Source organism: Capra hircus, chromosome 13 (assembly GCF_001704415.2).
Source record: "Capra hircus breed San Clemente chromosome 13, ASM170441v1, whole genome shotgun sequence".
Taxonomy (NCBI): domain Eukaryota; kingdom Metazoa; phylum Chordata; class Mammalia; order Artiodactyla; family Bovidae; genus Capra; species Capra hircus.
Window position 1 is genome coordinate 50,840,595 of NC_030820.1, and position 20,139 is coordinate 50,860,733.

Genomic DNA, 20,139 nt, shown 5'->3' on the forward strand with positions numbered 1-20,139 from the left:
GGAGATCAGTCCTGGGTGTTCTTTGGAAGGAATGATGCTAAAGAAACTCCAATACTTTGGCCACCTCATGCAAAGAGTTGACTCATTGGAAAAGACTCTGATGCTGGGAGGGATTGGGGGCAGGAGGAAAAGGGGATGACAGAGGATGAGATGGCTGGATGGCATCACCGACTTGATGGACGTGAGTTTGAGTGAACTCTGGGAGTTGGTGATGGACAGGGAGGCCTGGCGTGCTGCGATTCATGGGGTCGCAAAGAGTCAGACACGACTGAGTGACTGAACTGAACTGAATGACTACTGATGTTGAATATCTTCTCATGGGCTTGTTGACCATTTGTATATCATCTTTGGAGAAATGTCTATTCAAGCCTTCAGCACATTTTTTCAAATTTAGGTTGTTTTTGGGGGGGGGTGTTTGTTGTTAAATTATAGGAATTCTTTATAAATTCCAGATGTTAATCCGTTATCAGCTATATGATTTGCAGGTATTTTCCTCCGATTCTGTGGGTTTCACTCACAGTTTTCACTCTCTGGATAGTATCCTTTGATGCAAAAAACATTTTGCATTTTGATTGAGTTCAATTTATCTATTTTTTCTTTTGTTGCTTTGCTTTTGGTGTCATGCTTAAGAAATCATTGCCTGCTACTAGGTCATGAAGATTTTCACCTGTTTTCTTCTAAGAATTTTATGGTTCCAGAGGTACTCTCTGGTGAAGGGCCTGCCTTCTTGTGCATGGCATACAGTAGGCATTTATCTCTTGTTTGTGAGCTATATGTCACGCAGGGTTCTTGTGTCCCCTGTCACACCAAACTTGCCCTGCCACCAACTCTAAACCCTCAAGGACTACACTCTTCTCTTGCCCACTGCTGCAGGGGGCGAGGGGCTCTGCACTGCTGCAGGACACATGTCCTCAGTCCCAAGTCCTGAGAAATGGGTGCTCACAGCTACAAAGAACAAGGCAAATACAGAAATGGCTCTAGGGTGGCTAGAGACCCCAAAGGGAAAGTTTCAGCTAGAAGCCACTTTGAAGACTGAATGAGATTTCAACAGGCAAAGATCATTTGTGGTGAAGCCAGAGCTGGATAGCTGGAGAGCTTGTGGGCAGAGAGTACCTGCCCCAGGGTGGGAACTGATCGCAGGGGGAGCATTAAATGGGGGCAGAGCTGGCAGTAGGAAAGGAAGGCCTTTTGGGGATGTAGGGAAGCCACATCTCATGGGCAATGGGGAGCCATAGTAGGTTTTTGAGTAAGGGAGGACTCTTGAAGGCTGAAGTTTTCTAAGTGCTCAAATTCCATTATGGTCTACAGCTGGTAAGACTGGTGGTAGGGAGACAAATTTCAAGTAAAAAACCATCATTTTTGCTGGATGCCTTGGAGTAAGTCTTTGTGCCTCTCTGGGCTCCAGTTGCTGGTGACTTGGACGGCAGGGAGGGGGCAAGGAAGTGGGGGAAATAGAGACACAGCTGTTCATCTTTGAAGAGGCTGGGAAAGCAGAACTTAGGGTGGGGCCAAGCGACAGACAGGATTTTCTGGGGCCACCAAGTGAAGGCATTCCTGGACACAGCCTGAGCTGGGAACATGGGCTCCTGGATGCCAGCTGGCAGCTGCCCTGCCCTCTCACTGGGTTTGCCAGCATAGTGTATGGGGAAACAGGACTGGGATCCCAGCAGGCTCTGAGACTGAGGTTCCCTAGGAGATCCCTGTGTGCCCAGCTCAGTGCTCCCCGACCTCGTAGGCAACAGAACCAGAGTGACAACCTGCTATGGACTTCCTGCTCCAGCTCCTCCTCCTGGCCTTACCCATCCCAGCAGGTAAGCTTTGCTGGCCTTTTCCTTCTCACAGGGCCTGGCCGCGGCGAGTTCAGCCTCTGTTGGCCTGGGCAGACTGAACTGTGTCTGGTCACAGGTTTAGCTGCTGAGGTTGAAGGATGGCATGAGGAGGCAGTGACAGGGTACAAGGATCCTCTCTGGGGTGCCCAGAGGGATTGCATTGCTGGGGGCAGGGCAGGATTTGCGAGGGCGTCTGGAACACCTTCTGGGGGGCAGAGCATGACCCCAAGCCTGCATTACGCTCTTTCTTGTCCTGCCTCTCCCTCAGACCTGACCTCGTGGGGCGTCTCCAGTCCTGAGACTGTGAAGGGTATGAAGGGGTCCTGCCTCGTCATCCCCTGCACCTTCAGCTTCCCTGCCAGTGTGAAAGTGCCTGATGGCATCACAGCCATCTGGTACTATGACTACTCAGGCAGACGGCAGGTAGTGAGTCACTCTACAAACCCCCAGCTGGTGGAGGCCCGCTTCCAAGGCCGTGCCCAGCTGGTGGGGAATCCTGAGCTCAAGGTGTGCAACCTGCTGCTGAAGGACCTGCAGCCTGAGGACTCAGGCTCCTACAACTTCCGCTTCGAGATCAGCGAGGTCAACCGCTGGGTAGATGTCAGAGGCACAGCAGTCACTGTAACGGGTGAGAGCAGGGTCACCGACTGGAAGGGACTCCAGGCTGCTCCTGGCCCCACTGGCTCATAGCTCCAACCCTGGTCCTAAACCAAAACCCAAACCCAAACCCAGCCCTAATCTTGGCTTCAGTTCCAGCCCATCCCTGTGCCCCCGAGCATTCGCCCCCAGTGAACCCCTGGCTTTCTCCTTCCCCTTGAAGTCCCCTGCCCTGGGCTGAGGTCTCCAGGGCAGGTGGTCTCAGGTACGGTGAAGGGGAGCCCCCAACCTCCTGTCTTTGTCCTCAGAGGAGCTCATCATGCCCACCGTTGCCTCTCCGGCTGAGCTACATGAGGGCATGGAGGTGGACTTCAACTGTTCCACTCCCTACGCGTGCTTGCAGGAGCCGGTCACCCTGCGGTGGCAAGGCCAGGACCCTGCCCGCTCCATCACCTCCACACTCCAGAAGCTTGAGCCCACGGGCATCCACCACCAGGAGACGCTTCACATGGCCCTGTCCTGGCAGGACCATGGCCGGACCCTGAGCTGCCAGCTCTCGGCGGCCAACCATAGGACTCAGCGCGAGATTCACCTCCAAGTGCAGTGTGAGTGAACGTGGCAGGCTGAGTGGGTAGCACATCCTTGTTACTGAGCTCACACACATCTGTGGTTCCCCAGTGGAAACCATCTGCTTCCGGCCTGCAGGAATAGCCAGGCTGTGCTTGGACTTCCAGGGCGGAGCAGGCGGAAAGACTGCTAATCCCCGAGAGTAGTACTGAAAGGCTCCCTCCACCTCCAGTCCCTAAAGCTAGGCTGGGCAGGGAAGGGAAGACTCAGCTGGAGCACTGGGGGTTGGGCAGTAGGGGCCCTGGGATTTAGACCAGCTCTGGAGGATGAGGAGGTGGTGAGGGTTCACCCCTTTCTTGCCTCTCACACTCAACAACCAGGGTAACACTTGGACGTGGCAAAGAGACAGTGGGAGGAATTCCAAGTTTTCACTTGATTATGCATCTTCCCATCACAGTAAAGATGGGCAGCCTGTTCTAGAACAACTGTTGTACATAGGCATCAGGCTGCTGGCTTCACCATTGACTAGATGAGCAAACTTTGGGCAAGTTACTTGCCTCTCAGAGCCTCTGTTTTCTCACTACCTCTCTGTAGTGGAGATAATAATAAATATGTTTTATCTCACAGGATTGTTATGAAAATTAAAAGTGTGCTTGGCACCTATTAAGCATGCAAAAATATTAGCTTCTATTATTTTCATAGTTACATAGATTAAGAACTTGAAAATACTAGCTTTTTTTTTTTTTTTTTGCCACACCACATGGCTTGTTTTGGCGGGAGGAGAAGGGGACGGCAGAGGATGGGATGGTTGGATGGCATCACCAACTCAGTGGACATGAGTTTGAGTAAACTGTAGGAGTTGGTGACGGACAGAGAGGCCTGGCGTGCTGCAGTCCACGGAGTTGCAAAGAGTCAGACACAACTGAGCAACTGAACTGAACTGAACTGAACTGAACTGCATGGCTTGTGAGATTTCAGTTCCCTGACTAGGGACTGAACCCCGGTCACAGCAGTGAAAGCCCAGAGTCCTAACTACTAGGCAATCAGGGAACTCCTGAAAATATTCGCTGTTATTAGCATAGTTACATAGAGAGAGGCTTGAGAACGAGATTTAAAGAAATGCAGTTTCTTTGTATCATTGGCATCTCCCAACAAATGAGTTAACTATTCTCAGAGAGAATTTGACTCTGCCTTTAGCCCTTGTGTTAGGTGGTTTGTCCCTTGCCAGCAGCTGCCACAAGCCACTAAAGCAAGCAGTGTGCCCATGGCCCTCAGATAGAAGAGATGGCGATGGACACGTCATGAGGCAGAAAGCCACTGAAGGCAGTGCAGGCTGAATGCTGTGCCAAGCATCACGGCATCAGGCTGTCAGTAGACAAGGACAGGAGCAGGCTTCCTCACAATGTGAGGCCAGGGCCTGCCCTGGACAGGGGACTGATGGGAGTTCCGATTTATCTGGGTGGGCTTCCTTAGGGCAGAGTGTTGAAAGAGGAGTGGGAAAGTGCCCCTGCCTTCCCTGGGCACCATACTCGACAACACCTGTCATGCTTTGCAGATGCCCCCAAGGGTGTGGAAATCCTCCTCAGCCCCTCGGGGCGGAACATCCTTCCAGGGGATCTGGTCACACTCATCTGCCAGGTGAACAGCAGTCACCCTCAGGTCAGTTCTGTGCAGTGGGTCAAGGATGGGACGCACCTCAAAACCCGGAGTCGTGTACTACAGTTGCCCCAGGCAGCCTGGGCTGATGCTGGCGTCTACACCTGTGAAGCTGGGAATGGTGTGGGCTCTTCGGTCTCACCTCCTGTCAGCCTTCACATCTTCAGTGAGTCCTGGGTGAGCCTGGGTCTTGACCAGAGGGTAGGGAGGCATCCAGGCCATGGGAGCTGAGGGAAACGAGGCCAAGGTGCCTCCTGGGATGCCTGTGAGGAGTTCCAGCTTAGCTTCTGACAGGTGACAAACCTCCCTGGCAGTAAACAGGGCAAAGAGATGCATGGCCAGCCCAGGAGGCTCCTCCTCAGTGGGGTGTGATGTACAGGGTGCGGAGCTTTAGGCCGATGGGCTGCAACCCTGAGGGGCGGGGCCTGAAAGTCCCCGGAGTAGCCCTCAGTGTGCTCTATGCTGCCCCCCAGTGGCTGTGGTCCAGGTGAGCCCAGCAGGCTCGATTCTGGAGAACCAGACTGTGACGCTGGCCTGCAACACACCGAAAGAAGCGCCCAGGGAGCTGCGCTACACATGGTACAAAAACCACGGCCTGATGAAGGACACCCACAGTCGCACCCTCCAGCTGCACTCAGTGACCAGGGCCGATACAGGCTTCTACTTCTGTGAGGTGCAGAATGCCCAGGGCAGAGAGCGCTCTGACCCAGTCAGCGTGGTGGTCCACCGTAAGTGGTGGGGACGAGGGCACTGGAGCTGGGAGCCCGGCCAAAGATTAGAGCCCCTGCAGGAGGGTTGGGGTCCTCGGCCGGGGTGCCCTTGAGCTCACGTCTGGGCAAGGCTTTGAACTCCCCAGGCCTCAGTGTCCTATTTTAAACAACTTTTTATTTTGAAATAAGTTCAAACTTAAAAGTTGCAAGGAAAATACAAAGAATTATCATACACCTTTAACCTCGACTCCCATTTTTTAACATTTGATTTTCTTTCTAACTATATATTATATTTGTGTGTACATATGTACTTACACACATATATGTATGCATATACACATGCACATATATGTGTGCACGCTTGCACACATTTTCGCTACATATACATTCTATTCACATGTGTATATACATATGCCCTCTATATGTATACATGCACACATAATCTATCTATGTATCCATTTATATTCTTCAGTCATAATGGCCCTTTACTCCTTAATTTCTCAGCATGTATTTCCTAGGGTCATTCTCATGCATAACCACAGCACAACAATTATATGTAGTCAAGAAACTTAACATTCATACAAGATCATTATCTAATTTACAATCCATGTTTAAATTTTACCAGTCGGCCCAATAATGTCCTTTATGGTAATTATTTTTCTGGTTTAGGATTCAGTTCAGGATCTTGTACTGCATTAAGTTGTCAAGTCTCTTTATTCTCCTTTCTTCAGTCTTTCCTTGTCTTCTTTGACATTGAACCCTGACGAGCACAGGTCAGTTGTTCTGTGATATTCTCCCCTTGCATCAGTCTGAATGGAGCAGACCAAGCCCGTGCACCTGGGCAGAGACACCACGGACATGATTCTGTGTCTGTCTCCCTGTGTCACCTCAAGAGGCACATGGGGGCAGTTTGTCTCATTGCTGGGAGTGTGGACTTTGATCATTTGCTGCTGTGCTGTCCCCTGCCAGCTTTCTTTACCAGTTTTCCCACCATTAAAGTGGGGTCTCTGGATCCCCACTCTCAGGGTGACTGCAAGGATTGACTAGGATGAACTAGGATAACAGAATGATTTGCCCAGTCTGAGGACAAATAGGAGCTGCTGGGGGTCACTAACTTTTCCCAGGGCATCATGGGACAAAGTAGGTGCAGGGGTCAGAGGCTGTAAGAGGAAATCAGGAATGCACCTGTTGAGGGTAACAGGCCTGTCCCTCATTCCGTGCAGACCCGCCCCTCACCCCACACCTGACTGCCTTCCTGGAGACGCAGGAGGGACTGGTGGGCATCCTCCAGTGCTCAGTGGTCAGCGAGCCCCTGGCTTCTCTGGTGTTGTCACGTGAGGGCCTCATCCTCGCCTCAACTTCCGGAGAGGGTGACCAGAGCCCACGCTTCAGTGTCTACTCTGCCCCAAACTCCCTGCGCCTGGAGATTCGAGACCTGGGGCCAACTGACAGTGGGGAGTACACATGCTCAGCCACCAATTCCCTTGGGAATTCATCCTCCACCCTGGACTTCCATGCCAATGGTAAGAGGGCCCCACTGGGGCTGGTAGAAGGAGCCTGAGGAGGAGGCCTGCTCTGGCCTCTTCCTCCTGAGAACCAAGAGGGCTCAACTGAGGGCCTGACCTAGCTGGCTAGAAAAAAAAAATCACATCAAAGATCTGAGCTATACAGTCATCCCAGTCCCAGAGTTTCCCCCTAAGTCAAAGCAAAACAAGAAACATGGCAGATTGAGTTATTCCTTTTGTATCCACTCTGACTCTGAACTTATAGGGTTTTTCAATGCGCATTCATTTGTTTTTTATTTACTAAACATCTGGAGCAGACTCTGTGGTAGGAGTCAGATGCAGAAGCCCAAATAGAGAGGCTGAGTCTTGGTGCACATGTTGGCCTTCCCTCCTTCTGAGGCAGGCATAGCTAACTGATCAAGCCAGGTTTTGACAAAGGCCTAGGATCTGGCCCAGAATCCTGCTCAACCATGCTGCAGCCAGCTACCAATAGATCTGAATTGGCATTCAAGGCCAAACCCTTCTGATCATCAAGAGATTTACAGAGCTGATGCCATGATGTTCAGACCTTCTGATAATTGAGTTGGGAGAAGCCCAGGAGGGCTTCCTACAGTGGGTGGCATGGAGCTGCAGACATGCAGGGGAGCTGAGCTTTCTTCTCTCCTCCCGCTAGTGGCCCGCCTCCTCATCAGCCCAGCAGCAGAAGTGGCGGAAGGGCAGGCGGTAACACTTAGCTGTAGGAGCAGCCTGAGCCCAATGCCTGACACCCGCTTCTCCTGGTACCGAAATGGGGCCCTGCTCCTCGAGGGGCCCAGCAGCAGCCTCCTGCTCCCTGTGGTCTCCAGCACTGACGCCGGCTCATACCACTGTCGGGCCCAGGATGGCCATGGCACCAGCGGGCTCTCCTCACCTGCTGTCCTCACCGTCCTCTGTGAGTAGCCTTCCCTCCAGCCCCTGCCTGCTGTGGGAAGATCAGCCACCAGAGCCCATCAGCCCCCTCCTCCAGACCTCCTGACTCTGTCCTGCCCAGAGTTCCGATGGAAGGCAGCCACGAACCTGGGCACCATGGCCCTGACCGCCCTAGCTGAAACATGGAGACCGAGTCTAGGGCATCCCATTTCCCCATCCCAGTCCCATTAGAGCTCTGCCTCTAGCCTCAGACCCATCATGGACACCATGTCCAAGCTGTAGCCTCTGCAGCTGGGCCCTGGGACACTACTCCTATATATGTAGACACGCCCCATAGGCGGCACCCTCACAGGTGCAGACACAAAGGCAGAGCCTCCCCACACAGGGCCTGCATCTTGTCAAGGGTGGATGCTCCTGAGCGGCTGACCAACATTCAGGACACACTCAGCTTCCAGCACAGCTTCCCTAACGTGTGCAGGACACATGTCCAGGGACTGTCAGGAAGAGCGGTCACCTCTTGGGGGTTTTCTAGTGTTCAGGGTGAGATCACCTGGGGCTCTTGGTCCCACTCTTCAGAAACTTCTAGGAGAAAGGCAATTTAGGCATTATCTGTTCTCATGGGAGCTGGCTTGGAGATAAGAGATAAGAGACAGGCAGGGTCTTAGGGGAGGGGGTGTGAAGAGAGGAAGCAGACAGTAAAACAGCCAGGGATTGCTCTGTAGGTACCCTGCCCAGGAGCACATGGCGGGGATGCAAGGTGGCTGCTAGCCCATACAGTTCTGACGATGGCAGCCCACTCCAGCACTCTTGCCTGGAAAATCCCAGGACGGAGGAGCCTGGTGGGCTGCAGTCCATGGGGTCGTGAAGAGTCGGGCATGACTGAGCGACTTCTTTCACTTTTCACTTTCCTGCATTGGAGAAGGAAATGGCAACCCACTGTTGGCAACCCAATGTTCTTGCCTGGAGAATCCCAGGGATGGCGGAGCCTGGTGGGCTGCCATCTATGGGGTCACACAGAGTCGGACATGACTGAAGTGACTTAGCAGCAAGATAGAAAAAGGCCCTCCTTCCTCTGGGAAGACTCAGGCCAGTGCTAAGGCATAGTTCAGCACACGGGCATGGGCTGAGGTCGTGCCACCCCGGTCCGGTGATCCTTGTACAATGCACTGTCTGCACAGCTGTTTGCAGCAGCTCCGGGTTCATGCCTTTGCTCAGTGTGTTCTGGGCGCCTAGCTAGCTTTGACTGTACCTGTGGGAGCCTGGCAGAGGCTGTGGGATAGTGCCCATACTCCTCTCTCCAGATGCCCCACGCCGGCCCACGTTCACTGCCCAGCTGGACCCTGACACTGCCGGAGCCGGTCAGCGAGGCCTCCTGTTGTGCCGTGTGGACAGCGACCCCCCGGCCCAGCTGCGGCTGCTCCATAGGGGTCGCGTGGTGGCCTCTGCCCTCCCATCAGGGGGCAGCTGTAGCGCCTGCGAGAGCTGTTCCTCACGCACAAAGGTTACCAGAGCCCCCAACCTGCTGCGGGTAGAGATCCAAGACCCGGTGCTGGAGGACGAGGGCGTGTACCTCTGCGAGGCCAGCAATGTCCTGGGCAACGCCTCTGCCTCAGCGAACTTCAATGCCCAGGGTGAGGCAGGGCAGGGAGCATATCACTTGGGGTCGGGGGCTGGTACTTGGGACCCTATTCATTTGCAACCCCCAGCTCCGAGGAGGGTCAGTTGGGTGAAACCACCTCCTGTCAGCGGAGGGAGTTCGGTTTCCTCCCCTTGCCACATGGGCACCCAGAGGGGCTCCTTCCCACCTGCTCCAGACAGGGAGGCAGGACCGCTCACCCTGGGGACTAGGGGGAAGCCATCAGGGTTGAGGCCCATCTCAGTGAGCCTGTGCTGCCTGCTCTCCAGCCACCGTCCTGGTCATCACACCGTCGCACACGCTGCAGGAGGGCACTGGAGCCAACCTGACTTGCAGGGTGAACCGGGAAGCTGGCGGCCCTGCCAACTTCACCTGGTTCCGAGATGGGGCCCTGTGGGCCCAGGGCCCCCTGGAGAACCTGACGCTGCTGCCTGTGGCCAGAACAGATGCCGCCCTGTATGCCTGCTGCATCCTCACTGAGGCCGGTGCCCAGCTCTCCACCCCTGTGGTCCTGCGAGTGCTCTGTGGGTGATAGGCAAGGGGATTTGGGCCCTTGGAGGGTGGAAGGGGCGGTCTGGGGCAAACAGGGCTGAGGTTGAGTTTGAGGAGGCAAGAACACAGCTTGGGTGTGGGTGCATGTGGGCCTGGACTGCGTATCTGGAGGACAGCCTGGCGGCTGAAAGGTGGTGAGCTGGGTAGGGGCTGGCCTGAGCTCCCCACTGTCTCTACAGACCCTCCAGACCCTCCAAAGCTGTCTGCTCTCCTGGATGTGGACCAGGGCCACACGGCTGTGTTTGTCTGCACTGTGGACAGTCGCCCTCCCGCCCAGCTGGCTCTGTTCCACGGCGAGCACCTCTTGGCCACCAGCCCGGGGCCCCAGCTTCCATCCCGTGGCCGCCTCCAGGCCAAAACCACAGCCAACTTCCTGCAGCTAGAGGTCCAAGACTTGAGCCTTAAGGACTCTGGCAGTTACCGCTGTGAGGCCAACAATGCCCTGGGATCAACTAACACTTCCCTTTTCTTCCAGGTCCGAGGTGAGTGTCCTCTGTAGCTGCGGTGCATCCAAGTGTCCTGGGGGCCACTCTGCATGCTTGTGTAGAGATGTGTCATATACGGGCTTCCCAGGTGGTGCTAGTGGTAAAAAAAGAAACCCTGTGCCAATGCAAGAGATGCAAGGGATACGGGTTTGATCCCTGGGCTGGGAAGATCCTCTGGAGGAGGAAATGGCAACCCACTCCAGTATTCTTGCCTGGAGAATCCCATAGACAGAGGAGCCTGGTGGGCTACAGACCATGGGGTCGCAGAGTTGGAAACAACTGAAGCGACTTAGCACGTGCATGGAATATGTAATCTGTGTGTTAAGTCACTCAGTCATGTTGGACTCTTTGTTACCCCAAGGACTGTAGCCCACCAGACTCCTCAGTCCATGAGGTTCTCCAGGCAAGAATACTGGAGTGGGTTGCCATTTCCTCCTCCAGAGGATCTTCCTGATGCAGGGATTGAACCCATGTCTTTTACGTCTCCTGCATTGGCAGGAGGGTTCTTTACCACTAGTGCCACTTGGGAAGCCCCATATAATGTGCAAATGATCACATTTGTACATACATTGTTGGTTGCTGTTTAGTTGCTAAGTTGTGTCTGACTATACATATATATATATGTATATGAATATATCCATATTCATTTATCTATCTGTATATATCTTCTGTAATAATCCTGCCTAAGTGAATAAGCCAGAAAAAACAAAGTTAATACCAATAATGCTGAAAAACAAAACCTTTTTTTTTTCCTCCCACAGTGACAAACATCAATTTTTGAACATTTTCCCTGGGACTTGTTTCTGTATCTCCTATTTATCATACCCTTTTCACAGGCAGAGAAACTGAAGGTCAGAGATCTAGGGGCTTGCTCACGGTCGCATGACCAGGAGGGGCCCTGTTAGCTCTGGATGAATTCAATGCTGGTCTCTGACACAGTCTGAGCTCTCAATCACCACTCTAGCTGTCCCTCACCTGCTCTCTTCCTGCCTTAAATCTGGGGGGAACCAGAGACAGCCCTTTGCCTGGTCTTCCATTCCTGGGCTCTCATGACTTGGAAGTTGGGTGCGGAGATGGGCTAGAGAGAGCTGCTAATTTCCCCTTCCAAGCTGTTGGTCACCATGCTGAGGTCAGCTCATGATCAGGACAGTGGTCCTTGGTTGGACCTAAGTCCTTACCATTTCTGTGCTTTATGGGGTCAAAACAACATTTGTCAAGAGCTAACACGTGCAGGTGCTGTGCATGGCACTAGGGTTAGACCCAGGTGAGGCTCACCCTGTGGTAGGTGAGATATGATTGACCAAGCAAAACCATAACTCAAGGTGATGGGCAGTGAATGCCAGGTCAGAACCAGAGCAAAGGAGTCAGGCGCAGGAGAGGAAGAGGTGTGAAGCTGCAGTGGGGCCCTCGGCAGTGGTCTGGTGGGTGAGCAGTGGCTCTGGCACGTGGGGTTGGGGTCTTGGTGTCCTCATGGGTACACAAACGCCGTCCCAGATGTGGAAGGCCCTCATCTGCTCTTGGTTTCTCCCTGTAGGAGCCTGGGTCCGGGTGTCACCATCGCCTGAGCTCCAGGAGGGCCAGGCTGTGGTCCTGAGCTGCCAAGTACCCACAGGGGTCCTGGAGGGGACCTCATACCGTTGGTACCGAGATGGCCAGCCCCTCCAGGAGTTCACCTCAGCCACAATCCATTTTGCAGCCATAACTTTGAGCCAAGCTGGGGCCTACCATTGCCAAGCCCAGGCTCCTGGCTCAGCCACCACGAACCTGGCAGCCCCGGTCAGCCTCCATGTGTCTTGTAAGCATTTTGATCCCGTTTGTGTTTCTTGGGGAAGGAGGGAGCCAAGGGCATGACTGGGGAAGGGGATATTGAGCCCTTGGTCCTGGACTCTACTTCTGAGAGAGTCCTAGATGAGGGAACACCTGGTTGGGCCCTGACCATGGTCTGCCTTGTGTAGACGCCCCTCGCCAGGCCACACTCACTACCCTCATGGACACAGGCCCTGGGCGACTGGGCCTCCTCCTGTGCCGTGTGAACAGTGACCCTCCAGCCCAGCTACGACTGCTGCACGGGGACCGCCTCGTGGCCTCTACCCTGCAAGGAGTGGGGGAGCTTGCAGGCAGCTCTCCCCGGCTACAGGTGGCTGTGGCCCCCAACACGCTGCGCCTGGAGATTCACAATGCAGTGCTGGAGGATGAAGGCATCTATACCTGTGAGGCCACCAATGCCCTGGGCCAGGCCTTGGCCTCAGCCACCTTTGATGCCCAAGGTCAGAATGGGGCTGTGAGTGTGTGAGTGGGTGGTTCTTTTAAGAGAAGAGGAGGCTGGAGAGGGTTCTGGAAGCCTGAGACACCAGCAGGAGGGCTGAACATAGGACAGTGCATTCCCACTCTTCTTAAGGGCAGCAATCTCCAAACTTGGTTTTCACTGAAGAACCTTTTTGAAAACAGAATTTTACATGGATGCTCACGGGATAAAACTAATCAGACGGGTCACTCAAGGAGAAACCACAGCAGGGCTTTTGAGGCCTGTGTTCTCCCAGGTGCCCTCCAACAGGGTCAGGGAGGGCTCAGGGCACTCCAGGGAGAACTCAGCTGGGGAACACCTGACAGGTGATAAGCTGTTTCCCAAGTTCCATCTCTGAGCCCCACTCACAGGCGAGTCACCTGTGCCTCCCAGAGGTTGAGAGGCTTCCCACCCTACAGGTGGCTTGCTTTACACAGCCTTCGGTATTCCCTGGTATCCCTGTGCCCTCTTCTCTCTCCAGCTGTGAGTGTGCAGGTGTGGCCCAAAGCCACCGTGCAGGAGGGACAGCTGGTGAACCTGACCTGCCTTGTATGGACCACTCACATGACCCAGCTCACCTACACATGGTACCAAGATGGGCAGCAGCGTCCAGATGCTGCCCACTCCATCGCCCTCCCCAATGTCACGGTCGTGGACGCCACCTCCTACAGCTGTGGCGTGTTGATCCCTGGCCAGACACTCCATCTCTCTAGGCCTGTCACCCTGGATGTCCTCTGTGAGTCTGGTTGGGTGCAGGGTGGAGCTTGCAGGGATGACAACAGCTTGTGGGGATCAGGGCATGGCCAAGTCCCACAGTCATCTACCCCAGGAACTCAGTACCCAGCTGGCTAGCACTGGACAAGGAGCATTAGAGTTGGGGGACACTAGGGTAGAGGAGCAGTGCTGCAGGTTGGGCAAGTGGAGGCCGTTGAGAGCAGAGAGCCAAAGCCTTCCTGTTTTGAATGCCACCTGCAAACTGGCCTCCTTACCGCTGTGGGCGCTGAACTCCTTCTCTGCCTTCCTGCATCGCAGATGCCCCCCGCAGCCTGCGCCTGACCTATCTCCTGGAGAGCCGTGGCGGGCAGCTTGCCCTGGTGCTGTGCACCGTGGACAGCCGTCCACCTGCTCAGCTGGTCCTCAGCCATGCTGGCCGTCTCCTGGCCTCCTCGACCACAGCCTCTGTCCCCAACACCCTGCAGCTGGAGCTGTGGGAGCCCGGGCCCAGCGATGAGGGTCTTTACAGCTGCTCAGCCCGCAGTCCTCTGGGTCAGGTCAACACATCCTTAGAGCTGCGGCTAGAGGGTGAGGCAGGGCCTAGCCAGGGGTGGGATCAGCTATGGTGTCTTGCTGGACCCAGCTGACCCTGTCTTCTTGGTACAGGCGTGCAGGTGACTCTGGCTCCGTCAGCCGCTGTGCCCGAGGGAGCCCCTATCACAGTGAGCTGTGAAGACCCTGCTGCCCGCCCACCCACCGTCTATGCCTGGTACCACAATAGCCGTTGGCTGCAGGAGGGGCCAGAGGCCTCTCTCTCCTTCCCAGTGGTTACACGGGCTCACGCAGGAGCCTATACCTGTCAGGTCCGGGATGCCCAGGGTACACGCAGCTCCCGGCCCACAGCGCTGCATGTCCTCTGTAAGCAAGGGTCCTTGCCTGGGGGTGCCCAGGGTGAGGGGAGGGCGCTTCTGGGCCCTAGTCCGGGTGGGCACAAGACTGCACAGGACTGAACCTGGGAATGGACACTTGGGGAAAAACATAGGGGATGAGGGAAGATTCCTGAGGGTCCTCTGAACCCTGCCTGGAGGAATCTGCCCACAGGATTCCTGAAGCTGTCACTCCCTAGAAGTGACCATTTCCCCAAAGGCTTCAGCCTCACCAATGCCAGGCAGGTGGGCAATGGATAGCACAGGGTTTCCAAGCAAGACCCTCAACTCTGCCCTGCTCCACCATCCAGATGCCCCCCGGGACGCCGCTGTGTCCTCCTTTTGGGACTCAAGGACCAGCCCCATGGCTGTGGTACAGTGCACCGTGGACAGTGAGCCACCTGCTGAGCTGGCCCTGGCCCGCAATGGCAAAGTTCTGGCCACCAGCAACGGCATCCCTGGCTTGGCAGTGGAGACGGGCCATGTCCAGGTGGCCCGCAATGCCCTGCGGCTGCGAGTGCAAGCCGTGCCCTCAGGGGATGAGGACACCTACGTCTGCACAGCTCGCAACTTGCTGGGCTCAGTCAGCACCACCTTGGGGCAGCTGCAGGCAGAAGGTGAGCCGGCCAGGAGGCAGGAGGGGCGCTGTTGCTGTGCGGTCTGAGTCTGTGTGTGGGGTGGGGCTCCCACAAGAAGAAGCTGGCTGGCCTGACTTGATAGGAAGAAACAGTGCCCACTGGAGGGGGGTTGCTCAGCCTGAGGGGGATAAACAGCCTGGCTTTTGGAGAGCTCCCTACAAGAGAGGTGGGTGGAGGTATGGCAACAGCTCAAGGGGAGCATGGGTAGAGGGGAGACATAACCTTGCCCTGAGAGAGCCCAGACTGGGTGGGAGCACAGACCTGCCCTGGGGAAACTGGGAATGGGAGGACTGATCCAATCTTACCTTCAGGGAGCTCAGTTTGCAGGACAAGGTGCAGCCCCATCCTTGGGGAGTTCAATCTGGGGGCAAGACAGAGCCTCATCCATCAAAAAGCCTGAATTGATGAGAGAGGGAGGCACTGCTTTGCCCCAGAAGTCCCCAGGGCAAGGAGAGGTAGCCCTAATGGCAGTCTGATGGGGGAGACACAGTCCCACCTTTGGGATCCAGATCCTATATTATGCACAGAGGACAAGCCAGAGGCTGCAGCTCCCACAGGCCTCCAGACCCCAACTGCATCTGCTCCTGCAGGTGTGCATGTGCTGGCCGAGCCAGGGCTAGATGTGCCCGAGGGAGCAGCACTGAACTTGAGTTGTCAGCTCCCTGGTGGCCCTGGGCTCATGGGCAACTCCACCTTCACTTGGTTCTGGAATGGCCGGCAACTACACACGGAGCCTGTACCCACCCTCGCCTTCACCCACGTGGCCCGCGACCACGCTGGGATGTACCACTGCCAGGCTGAGCTCCCCACTGGGGCCACCGCCTCTGCTCCAGTCACCCTCCACGTGCTCTGTGAGTGTCACATCCTTGACATCCTCCCCCTGCCTCAGTCTCCCTGCCTCTCACATGCTCTTCTGCCTGCAAAAACCAAGGGCTTCACAGCAATGGAGTCCTGGGTCAGAGAATCCCCACTGACTGGTGTGTGATCTTGTGTCTCTCTGCTTTGGTTTCCTTATCTATAAAATGTCAGTCCCCTCTCCTTGTGAGGAGTGCAGAAGGTAGAGCATGCAGCATGCCTGGCACAGAGTAAGCCCTCATCAGCCTTAGCCCCCTATTTTACTCTTCACAAGGGCCCACACTGTATTAGTCAGCTATTGCTGTGTAACAAGCCACCCCAAAACCTAGTGCTTAAAACAACAGCCACTTTTTATTTGCTCACAAGTCTACAGGTCAGAAATTTGGGCTGGGCTAGCAGTTCTGTGGCCTTATATCACGTGGCTGCAGCTATTTCATCTTCTTGGCTGGCAAATGGAGTGGGCTGTCAGTTGGGCCTCATGTGTCCAACAGGCAGGCCTGGGCTTCTACTTGGTTGTTTTCCAAGGAAAGCAGAAGCTGCAAGGCCCATTGAGGTCTAGCCCTGAAGTCACACAAAGGCACTTCTGCCTTCAAAGGGAGTCGCAGATTTAAAGAGTGAGGAAACAAGCTCTGCCTCTTAATGGAAGGAGCAGCAGTCGCCTTGCATGGGCTACAAGGAGGGAGGAATTGTGTAGTTGTTTCTGCAGTCACCACACACCCTGTCTTCCTGCAGATCCCCCCAAGACACCCACGATGACGGTTTTTGTGGAGCCTGAGGGTGGCATCCAAGGCATTCTGGACTGCCGAGTAGACAGCGAGCCCCTGGCCAGCCTGACCCTCCACCTTGGCAGTCGGCTGGTGGCCTCTAGCCAGTCCAAGATTGCTCCTGCCAAGCCACACATCCATGTCTCAGTCACCCCCAATGCCTTGAGGGTGGTCATAGAGGAGCTGAGGCCCAGTGACCAGGGGGAATATGTGTGCTCCGCCTCTAATTCCCTGGGCTCTGCCTCTGCTGCCACCTACTTTGGAACCAGAGGTGAGAGCCCCCGCCCTATCTCCTAGGCTGTGCTGCACAAAGGCCCAGCTCCCAGGTCCAGAGGCTTCCTTCTGAGGTCTTTCCTGAATCCCTTCCGCTTGTCGAGTCTAGACTGATTGCTTGAAACTCCTTTGCAGGGGGAAATTTCCAAGAAAAAGTAGAACTTAAAATAGGTTTCATCTTGGGGGAGTCCGCTTGGGAGGGAGAATCAGAGGCCTGGAGCCACAGCCACCCCCTAAGCCTCACCTCGTGTTATAGCCCTGCACCGCCTGCAGCTGTTCCAGCAGCTCCTCTGGGTCCTGGGACTGCTGGCTGGCCTTCTCTGCCTACTGCTGGGCCTGGGGGCCTACTACACCTGGAGGTGGGTCTGGAGCTAGAAGATGAACAGAGTAACCTCTTCCTTCCCCCGTGTCCCTCCCACCAAATTCACAAGCTCCATACTTTCTAGACTGTCCCCTCTCCTTCCCTCTGCTCCAAATTTGGGAAGCCCATCTAAAATTGTCTCTAAATCTATCTTTCCATAGTTTTCTTCTTTCCTTATCTCTGCTCTCTCACTGCTGAAGAAAGGACTGGGGAGGACGAAAGATCAAATAGCCTACTCTCCACAAATCTCCCCCACAGCTCTGTGTATCGAGCAGGGTGTAAGCTCACGGGGTCGGGGGATGGAACGGGGGCAGGCAGGGGAGGAGAGAGGCTCTCTGAGTCCACTCTTGTCCTTGCAGAAGGAGGCATTTCCAGAAGCTGAGAGAGGGTGAAAATTCAGTGGAGATGGCTTCTCACAAGGAAACCATGCAGGTATCCATTCACCATGTGGGCACGTGCAGCTGCAGTCCTTGGCTAACCTGCACGGTGGACTGGCACTGAGAGATTATTCTCATTTGTAGGACAGTGCTTGGGGCTGGGGGAGATTGGAGAGGGAGCACAGAGACCCAGCGCCCCCTGAGAAGACAGTGGGGGCCATATTCTGAGTAGAGCAGAGCAGTCACGGGCTTGCTGCCTGGCTGCCTGAATAGCTGGAGCAGACATTCTGACTGAGCAGCATCGCCGCTACTTCCAGAACACATCTTGCAACACAGGACCCCACCTGGGTTTTAGGGTCTCTCTTCCTCACTCCTGATTCTGCCCATCACCTGAGCAGGAGTGAAAGTCTGTTTCCCCTCCCCCGTGGTGTGTCCCTTTCTGTAAATAATCCATTTGGTGGGCCAGGGCTCCCAGCCACACTTTCAGCTATGCACACTCTCTCCAATCCCCTGGGGACCCATACCCAGGCCTGGGGACTTGGAGGACTGCCCTCCAGAGCTAGAGGTCAGGTGATGACTGCTCCCAGAGTCTTCTAGTGACCAGTTTTCTCGGTGGGAAGCTCATTGATCCTAATGCAGCCACATGTTGGACCTCATGCTGAGCTCCGCCCCTGAGCTGACCTGTGGCGTTTCCTGCCTTTAGGAGGAGGAAGTCACCAGAATCTGTGATGACTCGAGCCCTGTGAACAATGCAGCATTGGGTCCTGACTCCCTCTGAAAACATCTCTGTGGCATCTGACTTTCTATGATCTGGCTCCAACCCCCAAGAAAAATGGGTGGTGAGAGGTGGTGGTGAACCTCAATCTACCCAAAAGGGTGTTGACCCTGGGCAACTCTGAAGAGAAATGAATTGATCACGTTGTCTATTTCTCTTTCTCTCTTCTCTGGATCTCATCTCTCTATTTATCTTCCAATGCATTACCTCTTCACATCTTCTTCCTTCAAGCGCACCGTGGACTTCTGGGATGGATTAGAATAGAAGAAGAGCTTTCTATATCGTTACAAGCTGGTCAAGGCACCCTATAGTGACTAGAATATAAGCTAGGCTGCTCTAAAAAGACCAAATACAGTAACTTCAACATGAAAGAATTTGATTTTTCTCTCTCATACTAGTCTGCATATGTTATGGTGGTTTAAGATGTTGGAGCTCTGGATCCTTCTCTTTTGCTTTTCTCCATCCCTAAAATGTTGCTTTTGATTGTGAAGTTCACAATGATCCCATTGGGCTCATACTCCTTCCAGCAAGAAGAGGGAAGAGTGGAAGTGAAATGAAAGGCACACTCATTCCCATTGTGGATACAACCCAGAAGTTCTGGCTGGAATTTGGTCATATAGCTACTCCAAGCTGCAAGGGATTTTGGGAAATGTAGTTTTTATTATATTTCCAAAGGACTCCCAACTATGGACTCACCCCTGAGACTTTGAGAACACTGACGAGAATGCTGCCAGCAGGCCATATTCTGTCTCAGTGCCCATCTACTGAAGGCCAGGGCATGCCTCTGTCCTTTCTGGTCATGAGTCCTGGAGGAGGTAGTGCCTGTCACATATTAAGACTGAGAAAGTCAAGAAGGATTCATGGTCCCTAGGGAGAGGGAATGCCAGGCAGTCGAGTTGCCTGAACAGGCATCTTGTGCCAGGTCTAGCCCTTGAAAGAAGAGGTGCCCCCATTACACTCCCCACCCCCAGAGAGTGTGGGGAGCAGACATCGTGTCAGCATCCTTGTTTCTGCTCCAAGTGTATTCCTGTCCACGATCAAGCGAGCTCACATCCTCTTCCTGGAAGTGTGTGCACCAGGGGCTACTAAGACAAACAACGGCCACAAAGAAAGAATAACGTGCCCCTAGGGAAGTCAGTGCCTGAGGGGAACCAGTTCTCAGGTGGGCTAGTGACTCCTTTGGCATCCTGGTGGCAGATGGTGGGAGGAGCACAAAGCTCACCACTCTGGGATTTGAGTTGAGAAATGTGGAGAGAAGTGGGAAGTTGGCAAAGGAGCTAACAGGTTGGGAAGAGATTCGAGGCCAGGTGAGCTTATGCAGCGTAGATGGACCCTTCTGGTTCCAGGCCCCATTCTTATCAGTGCCCGATTGCCAGGCTCTTCCTGGGGTCTATCAAACATGTCCTCCCAATAAACATCCATCCTGTGACATAACTGGAATGAATCTTTTTCATTCTAATCCTGAACACAGAGGATTAGAATGTGAGTGGGGTTTCTTCTGGAAGACTGTCTGCTGAAGGCAGCAGTGGGTGCAAAGTACATAACATTTACCACAAACTACCTTACACTCAAGCGATTCGGGCTCCTTCCTGCTCCCTGAGGCTCTGGGCACTGCTCACCTCTGCTCCCATGACCAGCGCTGTGCTTGGCATGCTGTGGGCAAGCACTTGGTAAGGGGTGTTTTGTCTACATTGCTGTTAAGTGGAAACTGTGGGTTAAAATCAGA

At 54.4% G+C, this 20,139-nt stretch overlaps 1 protein-coding gene across 1 annotated transcript; it reads left to right on the forward strand.

The window, feature by feature from the left end:
* On the forward strand, window positions 1,497-19,842 carry SIGLEC1 (sialic acid binding Ig like lectin 1). Its single transcript, XM_005688201.3, has 21 exons — window positions 1,497-1,811; window positions 2,098-2,457; window positions 2,735-3,031; window positions 4,549-4,815; window positions 5,123-5,377; window positions 6,583-6,882; window positions 7,538-7,795; window positions 9,075-9,404; window positions 9,679-9,933; window positions 10,141-10,443; window positions 11,981-12,241; window positions 12,402-12,713; window positions 13,212-13,466; window positions 13,763-14,032; window positions 14,111-14,362; window positions 14,682-14,987; window positions 15,599-15,859; window positions 16,596-16,898; window positions 17,157-17,259; window positions 17,621-17,693; window positions 18,342-19,842. Exons 1-21 carry the CDS (start codon window positions 1,763-1,765, stop codon window positions 18,414-18,416), a joined length of 5,145 nt encoding a protein of 1,714 aa, XP_005688258.2. The 5' UTR covers window positions 1,497-1,762; the 3' UTR covers window positions 18,417-19,842.